Raw genomic sequence first — 22,728 nt, 5'->3', positions numbered from 1 at the left:
CTCCAAGGCATCAACTTCCCCAAGGGATTCAGTTTGGTCATTTAGTAGGCTCATCAGATTCTTCAGGATGATTTTATCTTGTGGATCATTTAGAAAAATCGAAGCCGTTTGGGCGCTATTGGCCTCCTTGATATTAAACGACCTGGTTAAGGTTAATTTTCTAATAAATTGGTTGAGATCTCGAAATAGATCTAGGATATCTGGGTTCCTAAAAGGAGCAAAACTCAGACCCTTGTTAAGTAGGGAGATCTCAGGTGCGGTGCGATCTCCCTACTTAACAAGGGTCTGAGTTTTGCTCCTTTTAGGAACCCAGATATCCTAGATCTATTTCGAGATCTCAACCAATTTATTAGAAAATTAACCTTAACCAGGTCGTTTAATATCAAGGAGGCCAATAGCGCCCAAACGGCTTCGATTTTTCTAAATGATCCACAAGATAAAATCATCCTGAAGAATCTGATGAGCCTACTAAATGACCAAACTGAATCCCTTGGGGAAGTTGATGCCTTGGAGGTGTTGGAGGCTAGCATATCCACAGGACTTAAAACTCGTTCTACATACTATCCTCTAGCTGACAAAGGAGGGTTCATTCCTATCTTCTATGAATTGGTTATGAAGGATTTTAAACACCTGGTCCTGGATCTTGAGAAGCAACAGAAAGATCGAAAATTGGAACACAATCTCACTAATATCGAAATGTCAGCCCTAAAGGGCCTTAAAAAGGATAATAACATCATTATAAAGGGAGCAGATAAAGGAGGAGGGATTGTCCTTCTTAATAGAGAGGATTACCTGGAGGAAGCTAATCGAATTCTTGGAGACCAAGAATACTATCAAGTTCTCACCTTCAACCCCTCAACCCGCTTTACTAAAGAATTACGGGCTTGGGTGAACAAGATGTTTGACATGAAGGTTATTGACAAATTGGAGAAAGGTTTCCTCCTTTCTGGTGAAGGCAATATCCCCATTTTTTACTTTCTCCCCAAGATTCATAAATCACTCACCAACCCGCCGGGGAGACCCATCATTTCATCTATTGGTTCTCTGACTGCACCACTCTCAAAATGGGTAAACACTCACCTTCAAAAAATCATGATTCACCTTCCCTCCTACATTAAAGATACAGGACATGTACTGTCTCTGATTCAAGAGTTTGTGTGGCAGGAGAACTTCTGCTGGTTAACTATTGACGTGGCGGCCCTATACTCCAATATTGACCATCAGTTAGGTTTGAAAGCGGTCAAACATTTCCTTCTGGAAGATCCTCTGCTTCCACGTTTCCAAGTGGAAGCTATTGTTGAAAGCATATTCTTCATCTTAACCCACAATTATTTTAGTTTCAACGGGCAATTTTATTTACAGAAGAAAGGGACAGCAATGGGGGCGAGCTTTGCCCCAGCATACGCCAACATCTTTATGGGTCTATGGGAACATTCCAACATCTACCATAACCCTATCTGGAAGAGGCACTTGAAATTCTACAAACGCTTCATTGATGATATCCTGATCATTTGGGAAGGCGATTTAAATGAAGCTGAGGAGTTCGTTCAAAGTCTTAATAACAACGAGTGGGGGCTCTCCTTTACGAGCAACAAAAACAGATCGACGATTGAATTTCTGGATTTAATCTTGAGTGGGAAATCTGGTCATGTCCATACCAAAACATATAAAAAACAAGTGGATGTCAATGGATTTTTGCACTCCACTAGTGGTCATCATCCTACGTGGATTAATAATATCCCGTTTAGCCAGTTCACCAGGCTCCGACGCAATTGTTCCTTTTTGGAGAATTTTGAAGAGGAGTCGTTGGACCTCTGCCAGCGATTTCTGGATAAAAATTATGATCCGAACATCATTGGTCGGGCATACCAGAAGGCTAGAGGGCTCAATAGAGATTCCCTTATCAATCAGCGAAAAATTGGAATGGACGGAAAGAACTCCACGATTATCCCTGGGTTTGCAGTGGATACATCGATTTCATCACCCCCCCCCTCAGTCAGACATAGGGAGATTCTATCTTTACTGGAGAATCATCCGATAAAAAGGAGACCTAAATCAAGGATTGACTTTCACATCAGTACTAGAGAGGTTGGTCAGAATAAAGGTCCCATTTTCTCGACGACGTACAATAGGGCGTACAATCAGATCATTCATATTTTAAATAATCACTGGTCAATTCTACGTTTGGATCCATGGCTTCGTTTCAGTATCCCTGAAGTACCCAGAGTAACTTTCCGTAAAAATAGGAATCTAAAGAACCTACTGGCCCCTTCCAAACTTCCGACTGCAAAAAACAACAAAACATTGATATCATGTGAAGCAGGAAATTTCAAATGTGGTGCTACTCGATGCCTAACCTGTCAACACATATGTCATGGAAGGAAGAATTTTTCCCCATCCTCTAAAGATGAGAACTTCCATGTAACTACTAGAATCTCGTGCAATACCTCATTTGTAGTATATCTGCTGATATGTACTTGTGACTTGCTATATGTAGGTCAGACCTCGAGACCATTAAAAGCTAGGTTTAGGGAACATAGACGAGCCATCAGCAACCGTGACAAAAAATCCTCGGTAGCCAGACACTTTCAAATGGCCCATGACAGTAATCCTTCACAGCTAATAGTAATGGGCATTGAGCATATTGCAGAGAATACACCCAATAGAAAATTAGCTTTAATCACAGCGGAAACTAAATTGATCTTCAGACTCAATACACTTACCCCCAATGGGTTAAATGAAGAAGTGGAATGTAACATTTAAGATTCGGAATATATACTTCTTTGTCCCTGTCAGTGAAAGTTTTTTCACTGTTTCTATATGTGGGAGGGAATCAATTGGGAACCACATATATACTGTGATTAACCATAGACCCCATTGTTACTATGACACTTAAATGAATTTCACATGAGTGCTCAGCATCTATTTTAATGTTCTTTTTCTTAATTAAATATATATATATATATATATATATAAAAATACAGTGCTCAGCATTTATTTCAATGTTCTTTTTCTTAATTAAATATATATATAAAAAAAAAAAATTTTTTATGATTCATAAAGTAATTCAACTATATTATTATTTTTATTTTTAAATAAAGGCTAGCAAACTAAGATTGACTAATATCATCAAGCTTTGTTAAATTGGAGATTGAAATATTTTATTAGTAAAAAATCTTTTAAATCCTTATTTTATTTTATTTCTACATATATGCATTTCTTGATGTGAATAATATGACATTGTCCCAATAAGGATAAATGTTTTCATTTATTTTATTTGGTGTTGCTTGATCTACTTGCAGCATTTTCTATTTAGATCTGTAATTGATCTCAGTATATCAATCAACAATCATGACCATTCTATGAAACAATTAAGAGTGGGTATATATACCCGGCTCTTAGACAGCATACATTGTCTTGAAAAAGTCCTCCAGTTAGGACGAAACGCGTAGACGTGCTGTCTGCTGCTTCACCACACCGCCGACGGATTTGAACTTTCCAGCCGGTCCGTCTTTTATGACCCGCCAGTGATTTTCGGCAAGTGACCTGGCGTGAACGACTGATCCTGCAGCTCCCACGGTTTGGAGTTTATGTGCTCCCAGTATCTCATCAGATGGTCGGACGAATAGGGTAAGTTGCCGTAGTGATATCCCCATAGTGTTCCATATCTGGTGGATGTGATTTTCACTTTTGGGGCCATCCCTATCGCTTCCCCCTTAGTCTTGACCAGGGTGTTTGGCTGGTTTCGAGCTCCCTCTCCGTGAGACGGCTCTGTCGTCTGGGCACTATCCGTCTACCTACTTATATTTTTTATGGACCGTACATGGAGTTTATCGCTTGATTTCTTTTAAGTTCACATATAATTGTTATGTTTATGTGCACATCTCGGATTTTTTACATCAGTCCTTTGTCGACAAGAATATGAACAAGGGGCCCCTTACTATTCACCACGCTTACATTTGATACTGGACATTTTGAGATGGTGTTTCATATTTTTATGTTTGACAATAAATGATATTTTGTATACTCTTTATATATGTGTAGAGTATTCTGAATCAGATAGACTCACCCAGTATTTTTAATTTTGGTTTATGGTGGTCATTGTGGTGATTCCAGCGATATTGGTCATCATTACTTTTTAGATTATATTTTTTGTTGATTTGCATAATTAATTGGAGCGCTCACATACCAGTTATATCCTTTCTGTTCTATTAGATAAGTCGCTCCCTTGTATGTGACGCAGCCCTACTGTTATTTGATCCCATTGGGTCTATTTATTTCTCACTGTCAGTCCCTATAATATTTACATTTGGTTTTCTTGGATGCTGATTGGTGCACTGCAGAATTTTGTCTCGCATGCGCAACAACCTCCAAATGCTTTCCTGTTGGAAAGTATTGGATTGGCTGAGATCATCAAGTTTGATAGACGCGATGGAGAAAAGGCGAGTTTAAAACCTTTTAACTCCACTTCGAGTAGGCTGGTGACCTAAATAGCTAGTTCAACACTTCCATTATGCAAACAAATTTACTAAACTGGAAGCATTCTTCCCAGACAGCTATTTTCTATTCCCTACACACCAAATTGCAGTGAATTGAAATTTGAATTGTACAGTTTAGGCCAGTAGGACTGGTTTTAAAAAAAATAACTATTCTCCATTTTAACTATAATCACAGCTTGGCTTATTTTAAGATCAGTTCTGCAATTCGTATTTTCGTTTACTGCCATTCGCCGTTAAGTAAATAGAACCCTTTCAATTTACAGCACTTCACATTTTACTGCATAACCCAGACCGTGAACAAATCCCTTGGGGGTTTCTACTTAATGTGGGATCATCATGCTTGGGGTGTTAGACATGTTATTTTTTAAAATCTTTTAAAGTTTTAGAGCAAAAAAAAAAAACTTGTAAAGTATATATTACATTTTTTTTTTTTTTTAATAATATTCTATGGCATCTATGCCAGAGTTTAATGCAATATCCTCTGCCAGAATTAAAAATAAATAAATAAATCCCCTGAATTCGTGCAATAATATTTCTTCTCCATTTTTCATGTAGGAAAAATAGGTCTGACGTCCTGTCCAGCTGATGAGTTCCTGTGTGGAAATGGGAAGTGTATCCCTAATACGTGGAAATGTAATTCTATAGATGAGTGTGGAGACAACTCCGATGAGAGAAATTGCTCAATACCTTCCACTGAGACGCGCACCAGTCTGTGTCGCGTTGGCACCTTCGCATGCAGTACGGCGCAATCTACGCAGTGTCTGCCCAACGAGCTCCGCTGTAACACAATTAAAGACTGCAGTGATGGATCGGATGAGGATAACTGCCCCGATCTGTCATGTGGTGGAAAGCTGAGTAATTTTTACGGTTCCTTTGCTTCACCAGACTTTTTTCGTCCTGACCACAGCCGGTCAGACATTCAGTGTACTTGGTATGTAGACACTCAGGATAACCGGCATATCATCCTTCAAATGGATTTACAGCTGGGATACAGTGACTTTGTGAAAGTTTACGATGGCATTGGTGAGAAAAGTGACAGACTCTTGCAGACGCTAACTGTACGCAACAACAGGCACACGGTTAACGCAGAGTCTCCAAATGGCCAACTCACTCTGTCATACCATGCCCGATCAAAGAGTACCGGTCACGGCTTCAATGCAACCTACCAGGTCAAAGGATTCTGTCTCCCATGGGAACACACTTGCGGTAGTGATGAGACATGCTTCTCCGACAGCCAGCGCTGTGATGGGTGGTGGCATTGCCCCAATGGCAGAGATGAGGAGAATTGCCCAGCTTGTCAGGTCAACGAGTATCCTTGTGAAGGAGGGAGTGGACTCTGCTATTCATCTCTGGATCGCTGTAACAACCAGAAGAATTGCCCAGATGGCTCTGACGAAAAGAACTGTTTTGCGTGCCAACCGGGAAACTTTCACTGTGGCACCAACCTGTGTATCTTTGAGACATGGCGCTGTGATGGGCAGGAAGATTGCCAGGATGGAAGCGACGAACAGGACTGCCTTGTTATTGTGCCTAGAAAAGTCATCACAGCGGCGCTCATTGGGAGCCTTGTGTGCGGATTGCTATTGGTTATAGCTTTAGGATGTGCGTTCAAACTCTATTCACTGCGGAGCAGGGAGTACAGGTGAGCAGATTGCAGTGTGAGGTCTAGATTCAATGTACTACTAAGCAATCTGTCTGAGTTGGAGATTGGAGTGTCCCTTTATAATATAAATCCACCCAGTATAACTAACTGCAACCTAACCTACACAGTGCATCCAAAGGGGGGGGGGGGGCGGTTGGTGCCGTAGTGTTATTTTACCAATAGCAGATTCACTGCAGTCGTGTACTGGTTCATACACTAGTAAGTACCTGAACAAAAATGGAACGCAAGTGTGCTTTGTGGTATTGGCTGTAGGTTGTGTTGGGGGAGACTGTGTGTGTGTGTGTGTGTGTGTGTGTGTGTGTGTGTGTGTGTGTGTGGGGGAATGATATGGGGCTGTTGTACTTATTTCAGATGTTGCACGTAAGGACAATGATGCCTAACATGTCGCCCCCAATGTTTTCTATCCTTCATACTGGCAGAGCATCATATAAAATGGAGTTCAGAAACAGTTATGTGCCACAGTTAGACACCACAGGCCCAGGAGAACACACATAGTACCCACTGACCTCCACTAACCTCTGCCCGCCCTCCCCTCCACCTCTTAGTAGTTGTAGTTCAAAAGCATTGGCCTCATGCAATTACATCACTGCACTAGGTCTTGCTGATAATTGTAGTTTTTACATCAGTGGAATAGAAGAGCGTTCAAACTAAAGTAAGCTGTAGTTAGCTTTGGGGGATGCTGGTAACTTTGAGACGGCACACTCCGGGGGATGCTGGTAACTTTGAGACGGCACACTCCGGGGGATGCTGGTTACTTTGAGACGGCACACTCCGGGGGATGCTGGTTACTTTGAGACGGCACACTCCGGGGGATGCTGGTTACTTTGAGACGGCACACTCCGGGGGATGCTGGTTACTTTGAGACGGCACACTCCGGTGGATGCTGGTAACTTTGAGACGGCGCACTCCGGGGGTTGCTGGTAACTGGGAGACCACACACACTGCGAGTGATGCTGGTAACGGGGAGACCGCACACACTGCGAGTGATGCTGGTAACTTGGATACCACTTTTTGGGGGTGGACCAGGATGCATGTGGGGTGCAGATCAGGGTAGCAAGTAAAGGAATTCTTTGGTCTTCCCGCAGGCTGTGCGGCCCTTCTCCTCTCTGTCACCCCAAGGCCATGGCCAAGTATTTTTGTTTGTATTTTTCTTTTGTCTGTGCTAAGATAGCAAAATTTATTGACACTTACTATATCACTCCCCTTCACTATATACTCTGAAAGATATCCCAGGGACTAAGGAAGCCAGCTGCAGTGTCTCATAGTTACAGCACAGTTAATTCAGCCTTCCGTCCTTCCAAAATTGATGACCTGTATACCATTAAGTTGGGTAACAGTAACATGTACTTGCAATCTGGCCAAATACTATATCTGTCCTATTATTGTATCACACGACCCCCTCACCTACACAATGTGTTTGCTTTCTTTTTCAGAGCATTTGAAACACAGATGACGCGTCTAGAGGCGGAGTTTGTGAGACGTGACGCTCCACCCTCCTATGGGCAGCTTATTGCACAAGGGCTCATCCCCCCCGTTGAAGACTTTCCAGCATTCAGTGACTCTCAAGTAAATACATTGTATTTTCATATTCTGTCTTAAAGGAGGATATGTGGCTGTGATCTTATGGCCATGATGGCAGCTAATAGCTATAGCTAATGTATTACAGCCCCCGTGGTATTATATTGTAATACATTTACATATAAGTAAATACCTAATGTATTTTAAGGTCATCCTTGGACTGTGGGGGCAACATGTTTTAAAATCTGGTCATAAACAATACACGTATGACCAAACAATGTGGGATTTGAAAGACTAAAACCAACTCAGAGCATTTCTGAGATGCCCATCACTTGACATCACACGACATCTGAGTTTGTGAATGGGCACAGAATCTCCGTTTCATAGATGAGCTTGGCTTGATAAGTGGTGCTACCGATCAATGATGATCGAAGGGTGGCTGCTACCTTGGAAGTCAGGAGAAACACTGATTTCAAAGTATGTACTTCTATGTATGCATTAAAAATAGTATGCATACATGTTATAAAAGATTTGTGTATTTTATTTAAATAATCATAAAAATAACATATTTCTTTAAAAGGATTACTTCAACCTAAAAACAGTGTTTTACTTTCCGGTTGGAGTAACCTTTACTGGCATGGTTAATAGTAAAAACTTTCTCCAGCTCTGAGACCAATTTCTCCCGGCAGCCTGATCTTCCTCTGGTGACATTTCCCCTCGTGGGAACTGATGTCAGAGAGGATGGGCTGATGGTAGGACTTTGGCAGCATGCTGTGAGTGCTGACAAGAGTGCTGGCAAGAGTTCCCGGCTGTCTAATGACGCTCTAATGACACTGCAGCAACAAAGTCAATTTTCAGTATATGTGCAGCGTTGCATAGTGACTCCAAGCACCATAACCACGTCATAGCACTGAGTAATGCTAATTCTCTAGCAGCACAAACGGAAGGTGGTACATTCTATATCTTATCCATGCCCCCTTTCATTGAATAGGAACATGGACTGCGAGAGGTCAAGTGTTTCATAGCCTCATTGCCTTGTTTCATAGCCCTTTTATCTTATTAAAGGGACACTCAAGGCACCCAGACCACTTCTGGGTGCTAACTCCCACTACCCTTAACCCTGCAACTGTAATTATTGCATTTTTTATAAACTGCAATAATTACCTTGCAGGGTTAACTCCTCCTCTAGTGGCTGTCTACTAGACAGCCACTAAAGGGGAATTCCGGGATTATAGTACAGATTTTCTGTGCTATAGCGTCGATGGACGTCCTCACGCTGTGTGAGGACCTCCAGCGTTGCTAAAATCCCCATAGGAAAGCATTTAAAGCATTTTCAATGCTTTCCTATGGGGAGGTCTAATGCGCGTGTGCGGCATTGCCGCGCATGCTTATTAGGTCTCCCCAGCCGGCGGGCGTGATGAAGGGGAGGAGCGTGGGCGGACCAAGAAGCAGCGCCGAGGGACATGGTCGCTGCCTCTGGTAAGTCACTGAAGGGGTTTTGACCCCTTCAGTAACTGGGGGTGGGAGGGAGAGGGGACCTGCAGTGCCAGGAAAACTGATTTGTTTTCCTGGCACTGGAGAGTCCCTTTAAAGGTCTAAAGAAACAAACTAGGTGCTTGTTTGTGTGAGTTGTCCATATGTTTTCTACTAAAAGCCAAAAATTTTACCAATAGCAGATTCACTGCAGTCGTGTACTGGTTCATACACTAGTAAGTACCTGAACAAAAATGGAACGCAAATTACTAAAAGATCTGGCAAGAAATAAACCTTGTATTCTTATTTAACAGGTCTCCATGTTACAGAATATTCGAACAGCCATGAGGCGACAAATGAGACGACACTCTTCCAGGAGAGCCTCTTCTAGGCGTCGTTTAGGACGACTTTGGAACAGATTGTTCCACAGACCACATGCAAGAGGACAAATCCCACTTCTGACACCATCGTTACTTTCACAAGCAAGAATCAGTGAGACTGATCTCAGCATAAATGAAGAAAACTGGCAGAGTCCATCAACACCTCCGGAAAGATATGACACACAAACACAAACTAATGACCAGGAGGCTACAAGTGACTTGTCCATCAGGGATTTGCATCTTGATTTGGGAGCTGTAGACCAGTTCCCTTTACGTGTCTTACAGGACACATGCACTGATTCAAATTCACAGACTCCGACAGAACTGTTTTTTGCAGATTCGCGCTCCAGCGAACCCACTCACAGTTATTTTAATCCAGCCATATTGGAGGAGAGAGGAGCAATGAGTGGAGACTCTCTAATCACTGAACTCCCTGGATCCTTATGTTTGGTGCCTCTATCAAAAAGAACTACATCTAATATAAGCAATATAACTCCTAGCCATCAACAGACAAATGAACGCTTGCCTTTGCCTTTCAGGAATCTGAATTCCAATAACATAGACTCAGTAAATGTCCAAATTCAGGTGAATGATAATCCACGCTGCTGTGTAACCCCATATCAGGAACCATTGGGGGTACATGTTGATTGTTACAGCCCAGTTGAAATGCCAACACCGCAGACCTCTCATCCCCTCTCGGACACTAGTGATGACGAACACTTACTGGTTTGCTAACAAGAACTTAATCGCTGCTGTTTCTGGTCCTAGATTTTTGTTTTGTTTTTTGTATTTCTGACCAGCAGCATCTATTTTTATATAAAACATTCTGCTATAAGTAATTTCTGACTTCAAAGTTAATCTATACCTAAAACAATCCCATGCGAAAGAATATGTGACACACGTATGTATGAGTAAAATTTTTAATTCCTGTTTACAGGTGGGGAAGTATTTGACCTGTTGCACGTGGTCTTTATACCTTTTTATTTCCTGTTATTGTAGCTGCTGTAAGATGAAGGAGGAAATGACAAGTGCAACTAGAAACATCTTCCCCCATCAATTTAAAATCTCCAAAGAATGGAAATGTGTTAAACTATGTATTAATGAATGGTACAGAAAGGCGATCGGAGCCCCTTGCAAACACTTATATAAATCTCTAGAAACATATCATGATTTGTAAATGTGGGGGAGGTGGGGGGGGGGGGGGGAGATACAATGTTTCATTAATGATAAGAACCAAATGCATATAGGTAAAACAAAATAACAACTAAACAGGAAGAAAATGCATCAATAAAGAACAATAAAAGCCATTTCAGCAAGAAAAAGCAAAAGTAGTTGTGAATCCATGACTGAGCTGATTTAATTGCATATAAGGCACTTAAAAAAAAAAAAGAAAAGAAAACCACATTTGACTACTTTTTTTCAAATTGAGACATTTGCCATAAAATAATTACATTTTTTGTCGTCTACTGAATGTCTTTAAATGATGATTCATTTTGTGACTTTGCTGGTAAACTCTTGTCATTTTAATTTTCAGAAGGGCAAGATCCCATCTCATACCAAACAAGCACACTAGGTCACTTTTTTTTTTTTTTTTTTTTTTACATTTTCCTACGGTGTAGCCATGAAATTATGCTGATTCATAGGATTTTGGTTTGCAGAGGGTGATGTGATATGGAAATGTGTCTATTTAAAATCTATAATGTTACAAAGTCATGATTAATACACCTGAATTATTTTTTGATGATCATTATTTGAAAAATACAATAATTGAAGTTCAGATTTTTGTCCTCTCTAAATTCACATTTCAAATTAAACCTTGTTATAATAAACAGCGTTAGATTCTCACATATTAGGAATGGAAAAATCACAAGGATTCTTCCATCTTGTTTGCTGTGGCCTACATTTAGCATATAATCCTCAGAGCATTAATTAGTTACAAATGTGTTGGGTTGGAGCAGGTTGTTCAAACACCAACTCTTCCTAATTTAGTGGCGTTGCTAGAGCTTTTGCCACCTGGAGCAGTACCTGAGTTTGCCTCCCCTCTCAATACACACCAAAAAAAAATCCTGCAACCCCTGCGCCAGCCTCGCTGTGAGGAATATGGGGATTCCACACAGCTTGCAGCATGCTCCAGAGCCAGTGGATGCTACATGAACTGACCGCCAGGAGAGGAGCACATAGCGCTCCACTCTTGCCCGTCAATTGGACAATGATCCCCTCGGGCACGTGCACCATTGTCTTTGATACAAACTCATTGACACACTGAGCTGGTTGGAGATATGGGCTATTTAGTGACAACCGTGGCACTTTGTTACTTGTAGCAAGCACACAGTTGAAGGTTAAGAAGAAAGTTTGAAATATATTCTATATTTCTTATCGCCTGCTACACTGTAATGGACTCCGCTTCATGGTCCTGCTCAATCAGCAAGGAGAACATGGCCAAGTGTTGTTCAGTTCATTGATGGAGCTTTGTGCCTGAGTCCGCGCCAAGCAGCCACAGCTGACATTAGCTCGCCATTAATTGCTATTAGTAATGGCATATTAACAAGGGGCACAATGTCCAAGTGACAGTCAGTTCATGTAGCGTGGCTGAGCTCCGTCTGCACCTCTGTCCAGCCCACCGATGCTGGTATGTGGCCGGTTACCGGCACGGCGGTGTGTCTCACATGAAAAGTGCCGCCATTGTGGCCCCCCAGCTAGATCATTGTTCCTAATTCTGCTTGATGACCGCTCCCAATTACAACATTCTCAAAACTCCTTGTTCCTGAAATGATCTTAGAGCAGGCAGCATACATTAATCCACACATTCAATTATTTATTTGATATACCGGTTGTTTAAAGACAAAGTCCATCACTGCCAGCCATCCATGTCTTGGCTGAGATTACTAAGGGCAGACTTAAACTCCATTGCTAGCACTCCTGGTCTAAGCATATCACGTGAATGAATAGCTTAATTCACTGCCTGGTTTACATTCATTATGATGCCAAACTGATTTTCTGGGAGCTTAGAACTGGGGTAGGGGTTTAAAGGGAAAGTACAACTAATAATTAAATTTGGCATACTTCTTACCATCATTGTTTGTGTCCCCTATCTACTTTTGCATTTTTCTTTTTATGCATTATATCTATAAAATAAGGTTTTTATAGTTTGCAATTATGCAAATAACATGCAAAAATAAATGTAATCTTATTATATCAACTATCTAATTCAGTATTAACAACCAGGCAAATATTTCCATTCTTGTAGCAAGATAATGCCTGCAAATTCTCAATAGATTGTAGAAAATAGAAAATGCATTTAGAGAGTAACTCCATGCACCATGGCCACTTCAGTGGTTTGAAGTGGTTATGGTAGCTGGAGTCTCTGTGCAGCGATTCGCAGTTTAACCCCTTGGCTACCAGAGCTGTAACTCCACAAAACTTTAATTCGCCGATGAGATTATGCACTTAATTAAGAATTGTGCACAAAGTCTTGGAAATTGCAAATTGTAGATCCAAACTGAACTGGAAACGTCCTCTAATATATCCACCTTAATCTAAATTTTGACCTGAAATTATTTGTAATCCCTTGTCAGTTCTGTACAATTCTCACTCCCCCGAGTAACCAACGCAGTTCGCTACATTATAGTTCTTAAAACTTGGTGTAAAGAATGCGAAAATGTTCAAACAATCTGCCTTTACTAGCGAATGCTTGCCTTAACAAGTACTTTTACATATAAACAACTTGACACTTATAGAGACTGAGCGTCACGTGGTTGAAAATGAGGCTTTAATCAACATATATGATGGAGCAATGTACATAAAAGGGACCCCCAATGGTATTTTCCTCAGAATATACTGTACGTCAATCAATTTAATGCCAGGAGCCCTCACACTGTGCTTGTCCCTGGCAGGAAGGTTTAATTAATGTATTATAATGGGAAGGAATCCATGGCATGGCATTTTCGTCTGCTTTCTTGCATATCCATTCCAATACACACTTCGTTCTTTGTGTTCTTCTGATGATGTTGTGCCACTGTGAGCCTTATTTTCACTGGTTCTCTACAATGCTAGGTCTTCAAGTACATTCTTGTCTTCTTTCCAAAAATCAGCGTGTAAACCAAATGCTACGTCTGACTTTCAGCACCAGTCATTGCTTTTTTAGGGAGTTTTCTGTAACCTCTGTGTCATAGGGCATCAGGTCATCGTCCGGGATGGAGGGCTGGGGGTAGACGACATAACAAACCTTCTGTCCACAGATTGTCATGGATTCTGAAATAAAATATGCCAATAAGCATGTGTACAACTGAATGTAATTTGAAATAACACAAATTAACTGCGCATCATAGAATTTCTATAATGAAAGTAAAGCCTGTGGCAAGATAACACACCGTAACAAGTGCAAAATGTGAAAACTGGATTAACCGTAGAATTGTGTTGTGACATTTATTCACTAAATGGTGAAATATGGAAAATTGACATAAATGGCAACGTTTCAGGCAGAATAGCCAGACTGTAAAAAAAAAGTTACACTTTCTTGTTGGGGAAATAGGCTCAAACAGATGCATTAACCAAACCGTAATATAAATCCTCCCCAACTTCAAATGTAACTCAAAACTATGAAGTGTACTGGGCACACAAAGCCATTTGATGGGTATAGCTGCATTCTGAATTGTGTAACTGTCTGACAATCACCATTTGACCACTAGATGGCAGCAAAGCAGTGCTTGGGTCTGTAGGACTTGGAAGGAGGTCACATTTTGGAAAATTAGTTCTAAAAAGGGATTTACCTATCAAGGGTTAAATATGAACACTTCTGTGATATATCTTCTCTTCTATATATATATTTTTTTTTTAGAAATTCACTAAGCAGCAGATTGCAATTTAGCTTTGGTGGCCTAAACTTTGTGTCACACATAGAAATCGACAACACTTTGGTTAAAAGTAAAGTTTAAAAAAATAAATAAAAAATAAGAGTATAGGAGAACCAACACTATATATTCTTATCGGTGAAATTGCTAATGATTTTAAATGTGATCATACTGAATATTCAGTGGAAAAGCATTATTTGGAATACTGCACAATGGATACTACACTCTCTGCAACATATAATGTATTGCAAATTCTTCTCAGAGGAAAATTATCATTTTATTATAACTAAAATTAAAGGATGATATGTAATATAACTGTGTTGCTTAAATGTCAATGCATAAATACATGGTAACGCTAACGTTACACCCCGTCTGATGTCACAGGAGCCTCATTGAGGTCTAATGCTTAGAGAAGACTTGGTAGGATTTAATTGGCTCAGAGCACATGCTCTCACTCTAAGCCAGCAAAAGGGAGGCCCTACAGGACTTAAAGATGGCTGCCCCCATACTGCAGCGGCAAGACATTAATGCCATTTCGGGTTCCTTTTTTTTTTTTTTGTAATTAAAGTACTCATATTTCAGATCGGGTAGTTTTGCATAAAGAGTGGCCTCCAAGCCTATATAACGTAATACATATTATTTAGCATGACATCAAATCAATGGACTGTTGTTATATAGTAAGAAAATAGTCTCACCAAAAAATCTATCTATACACTTTGGCTTATTCCTCCAGTAGACTGCCAAGAAGAACACAGGCACTCCAGTTAAAATAATAATGAGTCCTACACCGCAGACAACTGGCTCGGAGTAAAAACTGAAAATCAGGAGGAATGCCCAAAATATCAGGTACGTGATAGGAACGATGAGATTAACCTACAAAACAGATTTTCAGGTCAGTAACGGTGAAACGACAAGTTTGTCTTCAGAAATAAATCTACTATACATACACAAATAGGGTTATTCAATAAACTCTGAACTGTACCAAATGAAAATCAGAATAGCACAATTCTATTCCAAGCAGTGATGAGCTATTTTAGCTTGAATCTTGCACACTGGCTTTTAATTAACTGCAATTCAGTTTGGCATTTCGTCATTAAGTTGGGATTTGTCCGGATTTTCCCAGAGAATTTAAAGTGAGTTTCAAATTTTCTACAATAGCAAAATTATAAAATGTTGTCTTCAAATTGGCTATTTTGGCATAACATTTTACATTTTACTTTAAACATCCAACAATTCAAGCAAACTATGACTTTTCAAAAATGCTCCAGTAAATTTTATTACTAATTTTTTTTTGTTTTTAACATTCTTCATTTAGGTAGGATTTTCAGACAAAAGGTAACAAGAATAACATAGGGAAAAGGTTACAAGGTATACCCATTTCATTTTAATACATTGTAGTGAACAAAAGTCAAACAAGTCAATTGGCATAGAAAACCTAACCGGGTCACGCAGTACCATGGACAAGTCAACATAGATAAAGTAAAGGAAATGAAGTTGTTATGGTGCCAGGAGGTCCGCAGGCGCTTTCTTGCCTAAAGGGGTTAAAGCGTTCTCGAACAGTTTAACTCCAAAGTCTAGCGCCTGATATCCAATTCCCTCAGTGGTATCCAGGTTCTGAAAATAGTACGTAACTTTTTTTAGTTTAATGAATGGGAAGCTACTGATTTGCTTAGAGCATCAGCTGGCCACTCTAGCCAATCAGCGGCACCTCTGTCAGATGGCACAAAGTCAATTTCAGAAGCACGGTAGCTCTGGGGGAATTGGAGATTTGACGCCGAGGCAACCTTTGGAATGAAACTGTTTAACCCCTTCAGGTAAGAGTGTCCGGAGACCTCCTGACCCCATAACAATGAGGAAGATGTTAGGGTGCACGGTGACAACAGACATTGATGGGCAAAACAAAAAAGGTTACTGACTTCTAGGGGAAATTGGAACAGAGGGAGTATAGGGGAAGTGCAGCCCTAATTAGATCTGTAAATTGAAGGAGGGGGGTGAAATCATGACCATAATTTGGTCACAAGAGGTAAGGTAAGGAGAGGTAGAAATATTCATTCAGACACATAATTTTAAATGTAACGGGATACCCTGAGCACCCTGCAGTCTCACTGCTCAATTAGCTGCCATTTAGGAGTTAAATCACTTTTGGCTCTGTATATGCAGCCCTAGCCAAACCTTCCCTGACAGTGACTCACACAGGTCACACAGCACAGTGTGTTTACTTTAGAAGTTCTTATCTCTTGCTCTGTTTATTAGTCTTTAATCACAGGAGGATATTGCAGGCTCTAGCAGTCTATTAACAGAGCAGGCAAAGAATTTCATGGGGTGACATTTAGGACTAGGATAGTCAGGGGGGAGACATTTAAAAAAATTAGGCCTTGAAAGTATTATATTGGAAATTTTTCATAGTCGGGAAATAGGAAGCCAAAGCACCAATAGTTCCAACATTCTCCAGACTGTAACTGGGTCATTTACTCTTCAGAATTCAAAGTGAATTTCAAACTTAAGGTAAAAATAGCTGACCTGGAAAAAATTTTTTTTTTCTATCAGTTCAGCTACTTTAGCCTTAAATTTGAAATTCACTCTGAATTCTCATTTTAGTAAAGAACCTTGTTAATGTCTGTGAAGAAAATGAACTTTATTTTGACATTTTCTTCTGTATTCGTGTGTTTCCTCCATTTACTGTATGAATATAGGATATTAGTTCGGCAGTTTGAAACTACTGAACACCGACCACCCTCCTGGCTTGTTAAGTTCAAAAGAACCGTTGATTAAGTGTTCCCTGGGTGGCTGTTCGTATAGCCGAACGCCACGTGAAAAAGAAAACGGTGGCCATCTTGTTCGCACGAGGGGAGTCAGCGGGACTTGGTCGTTGAGTGTCTGGAACTAAAATCGGACACTCGACCTCACGAACCACCGCTGAAACTACCAAACACCGGCTTCTCCCACTTACCGAACAGCCAGAAGAGCGGCATTTGGTAGTTATGTTCGTGCAGACTAGGGGAACAATTGCTTCTATGAGCCAGGAGGAGCTATTCGGTATTTTGCTTGTTTTTCGCCTTTTTCCTAATTGACCGACCGCACACGCTGAATTTGTGGAACTGTTTTGGGCAGGAGCCTCGTGTGGTGGGTAAAACATGACTTCCACACTTTTTAAGAACCCCTGAACCTGATCTGGGTGAAATTTGGATATGTTTGTCCCCCAGATCAAGGATATCAGGGGATATGTATTTTGTGGGGATACCTTGTGGGGAAAGGGGTGTTCTAACTTTCGGGGAAATTGTGTGCCCTTTGCCTGGAGATAATTGATTTATTCCTTAACTTATCTCAATATCTCCCAGGCAGAGGGAAGGCGTGTATTAGTGCAAAACTGTATAATGATTGGTTAATGTATTTGTTTGCTGTGGGAGGTCCTCTTGCAGGAGGATTTCTCATAAAAGCCAGCCTGTTTTCAATAAAGATCATTCCTGTTACACACTTCATGAAGTCTAGGCTCATGTTTGGATTCTATTTGCTGGGGAGAATCGTCTTGTAAGCTGCATTCATCTCTATTATTCCTCTACTCCCTGCTGTAGCTATAATCACTTAGGCTCAGCTGTTGGGAAAGGAATAGAAGACCACAGTACCATAACCACTGCAGGTCTTAACAATGTCCACCTTTGGGTTTGTTTTAGAAGTCCAACCGTTGTCCTCCAGCCATGGTCCATTATGGTTTTTCTGGGCACATGACTTCTTAATGCTGCTGGGCAGGGAACTAGAAGTGCTACCCTGTATTATTCGGCTTTCATAAGCGGTCCTTATTTCAGTTTGTGATGCTGTGAACGTCACAGGTTAGCCCGGCCGGGGCAGCAGCTTCCGGAATTTGAGATATTTGGTCAACAACGGTCATTTGTGCAACAATCACTGTTCTTTTCTGCTACACTTTATTGCTTTGTCCCTTACATTATAAACAGTAAACTTTACCTTAATTGGTCGGAACATTTTGGGCTTCTTGAAACGTAGAACAATTAGTCCCATAATTGTTACTCCGTAGCAGAGGTAGTTAATAAACGATACATAGTTTATTAAGGTGTAGGTATCGCCAACAAGCATTATAATTATGGTCGCCCCACACTGGAAGAAACAAATAAGAGATCAGAGTACTGTTCATTAAAATGAAAGGATACATCGGAATTAGCATATATTGTTTCCCAAGCTTTCAAGCTTTCACATAGAAATATTAATTATTTCAGTATTAGGAACTAGAGACGGCTCTAGACTTTACGAGGTCTTACGGGGAACTCGAACATGAGGCCACCACTGACATCCCTGCACCGGACAGATAACAGGTCTCTTGTCTAGGAATTCATTATAATAATAGTAATAAAGGACTCTAGGGACCCAATAATTTGAATTCAGAAATATTTGCTCTATATGGGTAGGCTAATATAGTAAAGGGCGTATTCACTAAAAACCTGGGTGCAGACCACCCATGTGCTTTGTAGATAGGTGGGGTGTGCACCACTAGGCTCTGCCATCTCAGGTAGATCCTGGTCCCTCTCGTTAGGCCCCACCCCATCTGCCAACCGGCACTGCTCTGCAGGGGCAGGGCTTAATGATAGGGGGCAGGATCTACCTGAGGTGACAGATCCTAGTACTGCACACCCTGCCTATCTACAGAGATCCTGGGTGGTCTGCACCAACCGAGAATTGACTCTGTCCCAGGCAATAGGAGATCATGGGCTGTTTTTGGAAGGACTAATCCTTGTTGGCATGTCACCCCCTGTTAAAATAAAGAAATAAAGCTAATTTAACAAAACTTGCATTACGTTAGCTTGTAGGCTGGAAAGGACCGTTGTGCATGTGTGGGGTGGCAGCCTGTGGTGTTGTGGTCAGACATGAACCCCAGGACTTATTTGAAAATTACAGAATTATAAATGTATTTTAATAGCAACACATGTTTAGGTTTATTCACCTTTAAGGAATTGTTCATACCTAACAAGGAAGTTACAAATTGTAGGCTAAAATAATCAAATTAGAAAAATAGATTTCAGTGAAGCACCTTTAGTGACTGTTAGTATAACCGCCATACAGCCACTAGAGGGTGCCATTGCAGGATTTACAAAACAGCAATGCATTACATTGCAGAGTGAAGCCTACAGGCCGACTGCACCAAGAGAGTGGTTGATTATTTAAACCCAGCACATATACATACATGATTAATCAATACAGTGGTACCTCGGTTTACAAATTGAATGCATTCTCCGGGACCTTTCTTATTGCCAAATATTTGTAAACCGAAACGCGGTTTCCCATAGAAATGCATTGAAACCCAATCAATCCGTTCCGGGGGTCAAAATGAGCTGGCATGGAAACCAACCCACAATGCAGAACACACAGTAAAAGGCATGCAAACAGCAAAGCTCAGTTCCCTATCTTTCCACCGCTTGAGAAATGCACCCAAAAAGTCCCAAAACCAATGCAAAAAAAAATCCAGAATGGCTCCAAAACTCGATGCAAAAACCGCTCCAAAACCTCCACACTCGAAGTCATGTGCTACCCACAGACTCCAGCATGCACGGGGGCAGCGCTATAAACCTCCCAGGCGCAATGCATCCTGGGGAAACTTTCTTTGTATTGCGAAAACAATTTGTAAACCGAGGCATTATTTTCAATGTATTTTTATTTGTAAACCGAAAATGATGTTAATCGAGGCGTTTGTAAATCGAGGTACCACTGTAATTACATTTTAAATAGACTTGCTGTCACCAGGAATGGCTGTTACCTGGCAGGAGGTAAGAGAGGTGTCTGGGGGTCGTTAATATGAACTGTGGTTCAATATGGGATATTTACAAAGCAATACAGGGTTAATCACTAAAGTGTAAATGGTGGAAATTGCCAAACTTGACACATAATTGACTTTTTTTTCTCTTTTCACAACTATTGTGCCTGAAAATGCAAAATTTACTAACTCTAAATTATATTATAGTGAATGAAAGTCTGAATTGTAAAACGTAGGCCAGGAAAGCTGATCTGGAAAAGTTCCCCATAATCAACTGTGGTCGGCTAGTTTAGCCTACATTTTGCAATTCAGATTTTCATTGGCAACAATTTGGAGTTCAGTAAAATATTATGGGACTAATTCCCTAAGCAGTGAAATGGAGTGAATTGAAAACTGAACTCCTTTTTACTTCCCCCAACTCTGCTGCAGTTCTAGCATGGCTATTTCATACTAAAATTATAAGTATTTACGTTTTTAGTTTACCAGTTTATTGAATAAAGACTTGAAATACGTTTCATTTTATTTACTAAACTGAGAATTCAAAGTGGATTTTAAATTTAAGTTTAAAATAGATCGTCTACTGTGGCCTTCAAAGATACATTTTCTTTGAATTGTTGCTTTCCAACCCTTGTGCGGTATCCCATCTGTTGGTTAGATACACATTACATTCACCTGTTCTCACTGAAACACTCCCTGTCCAGCATTGCAAATATCCTGAGCCAGAAATAAGGTGAGAGGTGGTAGAGAATAGGAATTTAGGATGATGGGGGTAAATATTGTAAATTTAGTGGGGAAGGAGGGGGTTATAAAGTGCATTTAGAGAAACGTATGAGAGGTTATAATAAATATTATATGGTAATTGTATTTCGTCAACTCTCTCCATCCTTAACTCCCCGCCCCCCCAGTCTGTTACCAATCGTATATGGTCTCAAAATTGCCTAAATGCCACATTCCACCCAACCCAAACCTCTATGATTCTATAGCAATCTAGTCAGCCTGGTATCTACCTAGATGGTAGTTTAATCAGTTACAAGAACAGGGACTATCTGGTCTTTTATGTACCTTCTGTTTGCTATATTACTGGGGTATAGTCACTAACAAGGATATTAACTAAAGTGAGATTTCAAAATGAAAGCCATACTAGTCAAATCTGGAAAAATTCTCTGGTTAGACTTACGTCCAGTTTGGCTGCTTTGGCCTGAACATTTTAATTCACTTTGAATTTTCAAGTTTTTGAATTAAACTAACACTGAACTATAAGACAAAATGTTTAGGATAAAATGGCTGAGTTGGAGAAATTCTCCAACTCTGTTGTCATAACTTGACTATTTCAGCCTAAATTTTGTCATTTCTGTTTATTACAATTCTGCTTTCAATGAATTCTAGACACTGCAGCCACGTCTCCGCAAAAGCTGCGTTTAAATCATTGCTGGTCCTGCGGATTAATCGTTTCCAGGTATTTCTAATTCACTAAAATATAATTTTATACTTACACAGACGAGCAAGGCCGGCACTGGGGTGCAGTATTTAAAATGGATCATAGCAAGTAAGCTAGGCAGATGGCCTTCTCGAGCCCCAGAAAAGCATAACCTGGAAGAGAAAGAGATTTCACATCCCACTACAGCATCTAAAAAAAACACATGATGTGATCTCAAAAAAATGACAGGATTTGTATCCGATTAGAAAATTCTTATATGTAGCAGAGAAAGATTATAACACAATCATCTAAAGTAAATGATGATAACGGCATAAAAACAAACTAAGCTAAGCTAAATGTAATATAATTTATTCACCTTTCTGGTTATTTGCTAAAATGAATTTCAAATTTAAGGACCAGACTAAACTGGGGATTATTTTCTCTATACTTCCTATTTCGCTATTCCTGATAATTTTCACTGTAGAGAATAACTGTTTGTGTACAAAGCTAGTGCAGGGCTAATCACCCATTTAGGAATTGTTGGGAATTCAAACTGAATTTCAAATTTAACGCCAAACCAGATTTGCATTAGCTGCCTTGAATTTTGTTTCCAATTCGGCTTTTTTTTACTTAAAGTTTTCTACTTTCCTGGTCATTTAACCCCTTAAGGACACATGACATGTGTGACATGTCATGATTCCCTTTTATTCCAGAAGTTTGGTCCTTAAGGGGTTAATAAACTCCAAATAGTACCGAGATAAAATCAAAAAATTTAGACTAAAATAAAAATCTCAACTACTGTCATCGTTGTGCTAGTCTAACCTCAGTCTTGCAAGTCAGATATCAGTTTGATACAGTATATGGGGTTTCTTGCATGACACTGTTTTAATTTTCAACTATTCACACTCTCCTGATTAACCCTGTCACAAATAACCCTAAGTACTGCATTAGACGAGGGGTAGGTGATATGTGGTGCTTGATTTGTGAAACTCTCTCCATACTTTCCAACTGTCTCGGATCTGGTAGAACAGTCCTGATCTAGAACCTTTATCTGTCTGATTTTTTTTTTTTTTTTTAATTGTTCTTTTTCTGTTTGGTGTCCAAACAAAGTGATTTGTATATTGAAGAGGTGCTCTAAGAACTCTAAATTAGAGGTAGAAAATGCATTTA

The 22,728-nt window shown here is 40.2% G+C and overlaps 2 protein-coding genes across 2 annotated transcripts in view; one reads left to right on the top strand and one right to left on the bottom strand.

Annotated features, from left to right (window-relative positions):
- Positions 1 to 10,662, top strand: part of LRP3 (LDL receptor related protein 3) — a 37,216-nt gene extending 26,554 nt beyond the window's left edge. The window contains exons 5-7 of the mRNA XM_063437720.1: positions 5,055 to 6,141; positions 7,596 to 7,728; positions 9,468 to 10,662. Of these exons, the coding sequence (XP_063293790.1) occupies positions 5,055 to 6,141; positions 7,596 to 7,728; positions 9,468 to 10,268 (2,021 nt within the window). The 3' untranslated portion in view covers positions 10,269 to 10,662. The remainder of the gene's footprint in view (positions 1 to 5,054; positions 6,142 to 7,595; positions 7,729 to 9,467) is intronic.
- Positions 10,663 to 13,293: 2,631 nt separating this feature from the next.
- The window catches only part of SLC7A10 (solute carrier family 7 member 10), a 43,299-nt gene continuing 33,864 nt past the window's right edge, over positions 13,294 to 22,728 (bottom strand). The window contains exons 8-11 of the mRNA XM_063438382.1: positions 21,635 to 21,731; positions 18,344 to 18,493; positions 15,079 to 15,256; positions 13,294 to 13,784 (exon numbers count right to left, since the gene is read on the bottom strand). Of these exons, the coding sequence (XP_063294452.1) occupies positions 13,663 to 13,784; positions 15,079 to 15,256; positions 18,344 to 18,493; positions 21,635 to 21,731 (547 nt within the window). The 3' untranslated portion in view covers positions 13,294 to 13,662. The remainder of the gene's footprint in view (positions 13,785 to 15,078; positions 15,257 to 18,343; positions 18,494 to 21,634; positions 21,732 to 22,728) is intronic.

Source organism: Pelobates fuscus, chromosome 12 (genome assembly GCF_036172605.1).
Source record: "Pelobates fuscus isolate aPelFus1 chromosome 12, aPelFus1.pri, whole genome shotgun sequence".
NCBI classification, from domain to species: Eukaryota; Metazoa; Chordata; class Amphibia; order Anura; family Pelobatidae; genus Pelobates; species Pelobates fuscus.
Note: the sequence above shows the minus strand (reverse complement) of the source record. Positions and strands in the feature narration are given on the sequence as shown.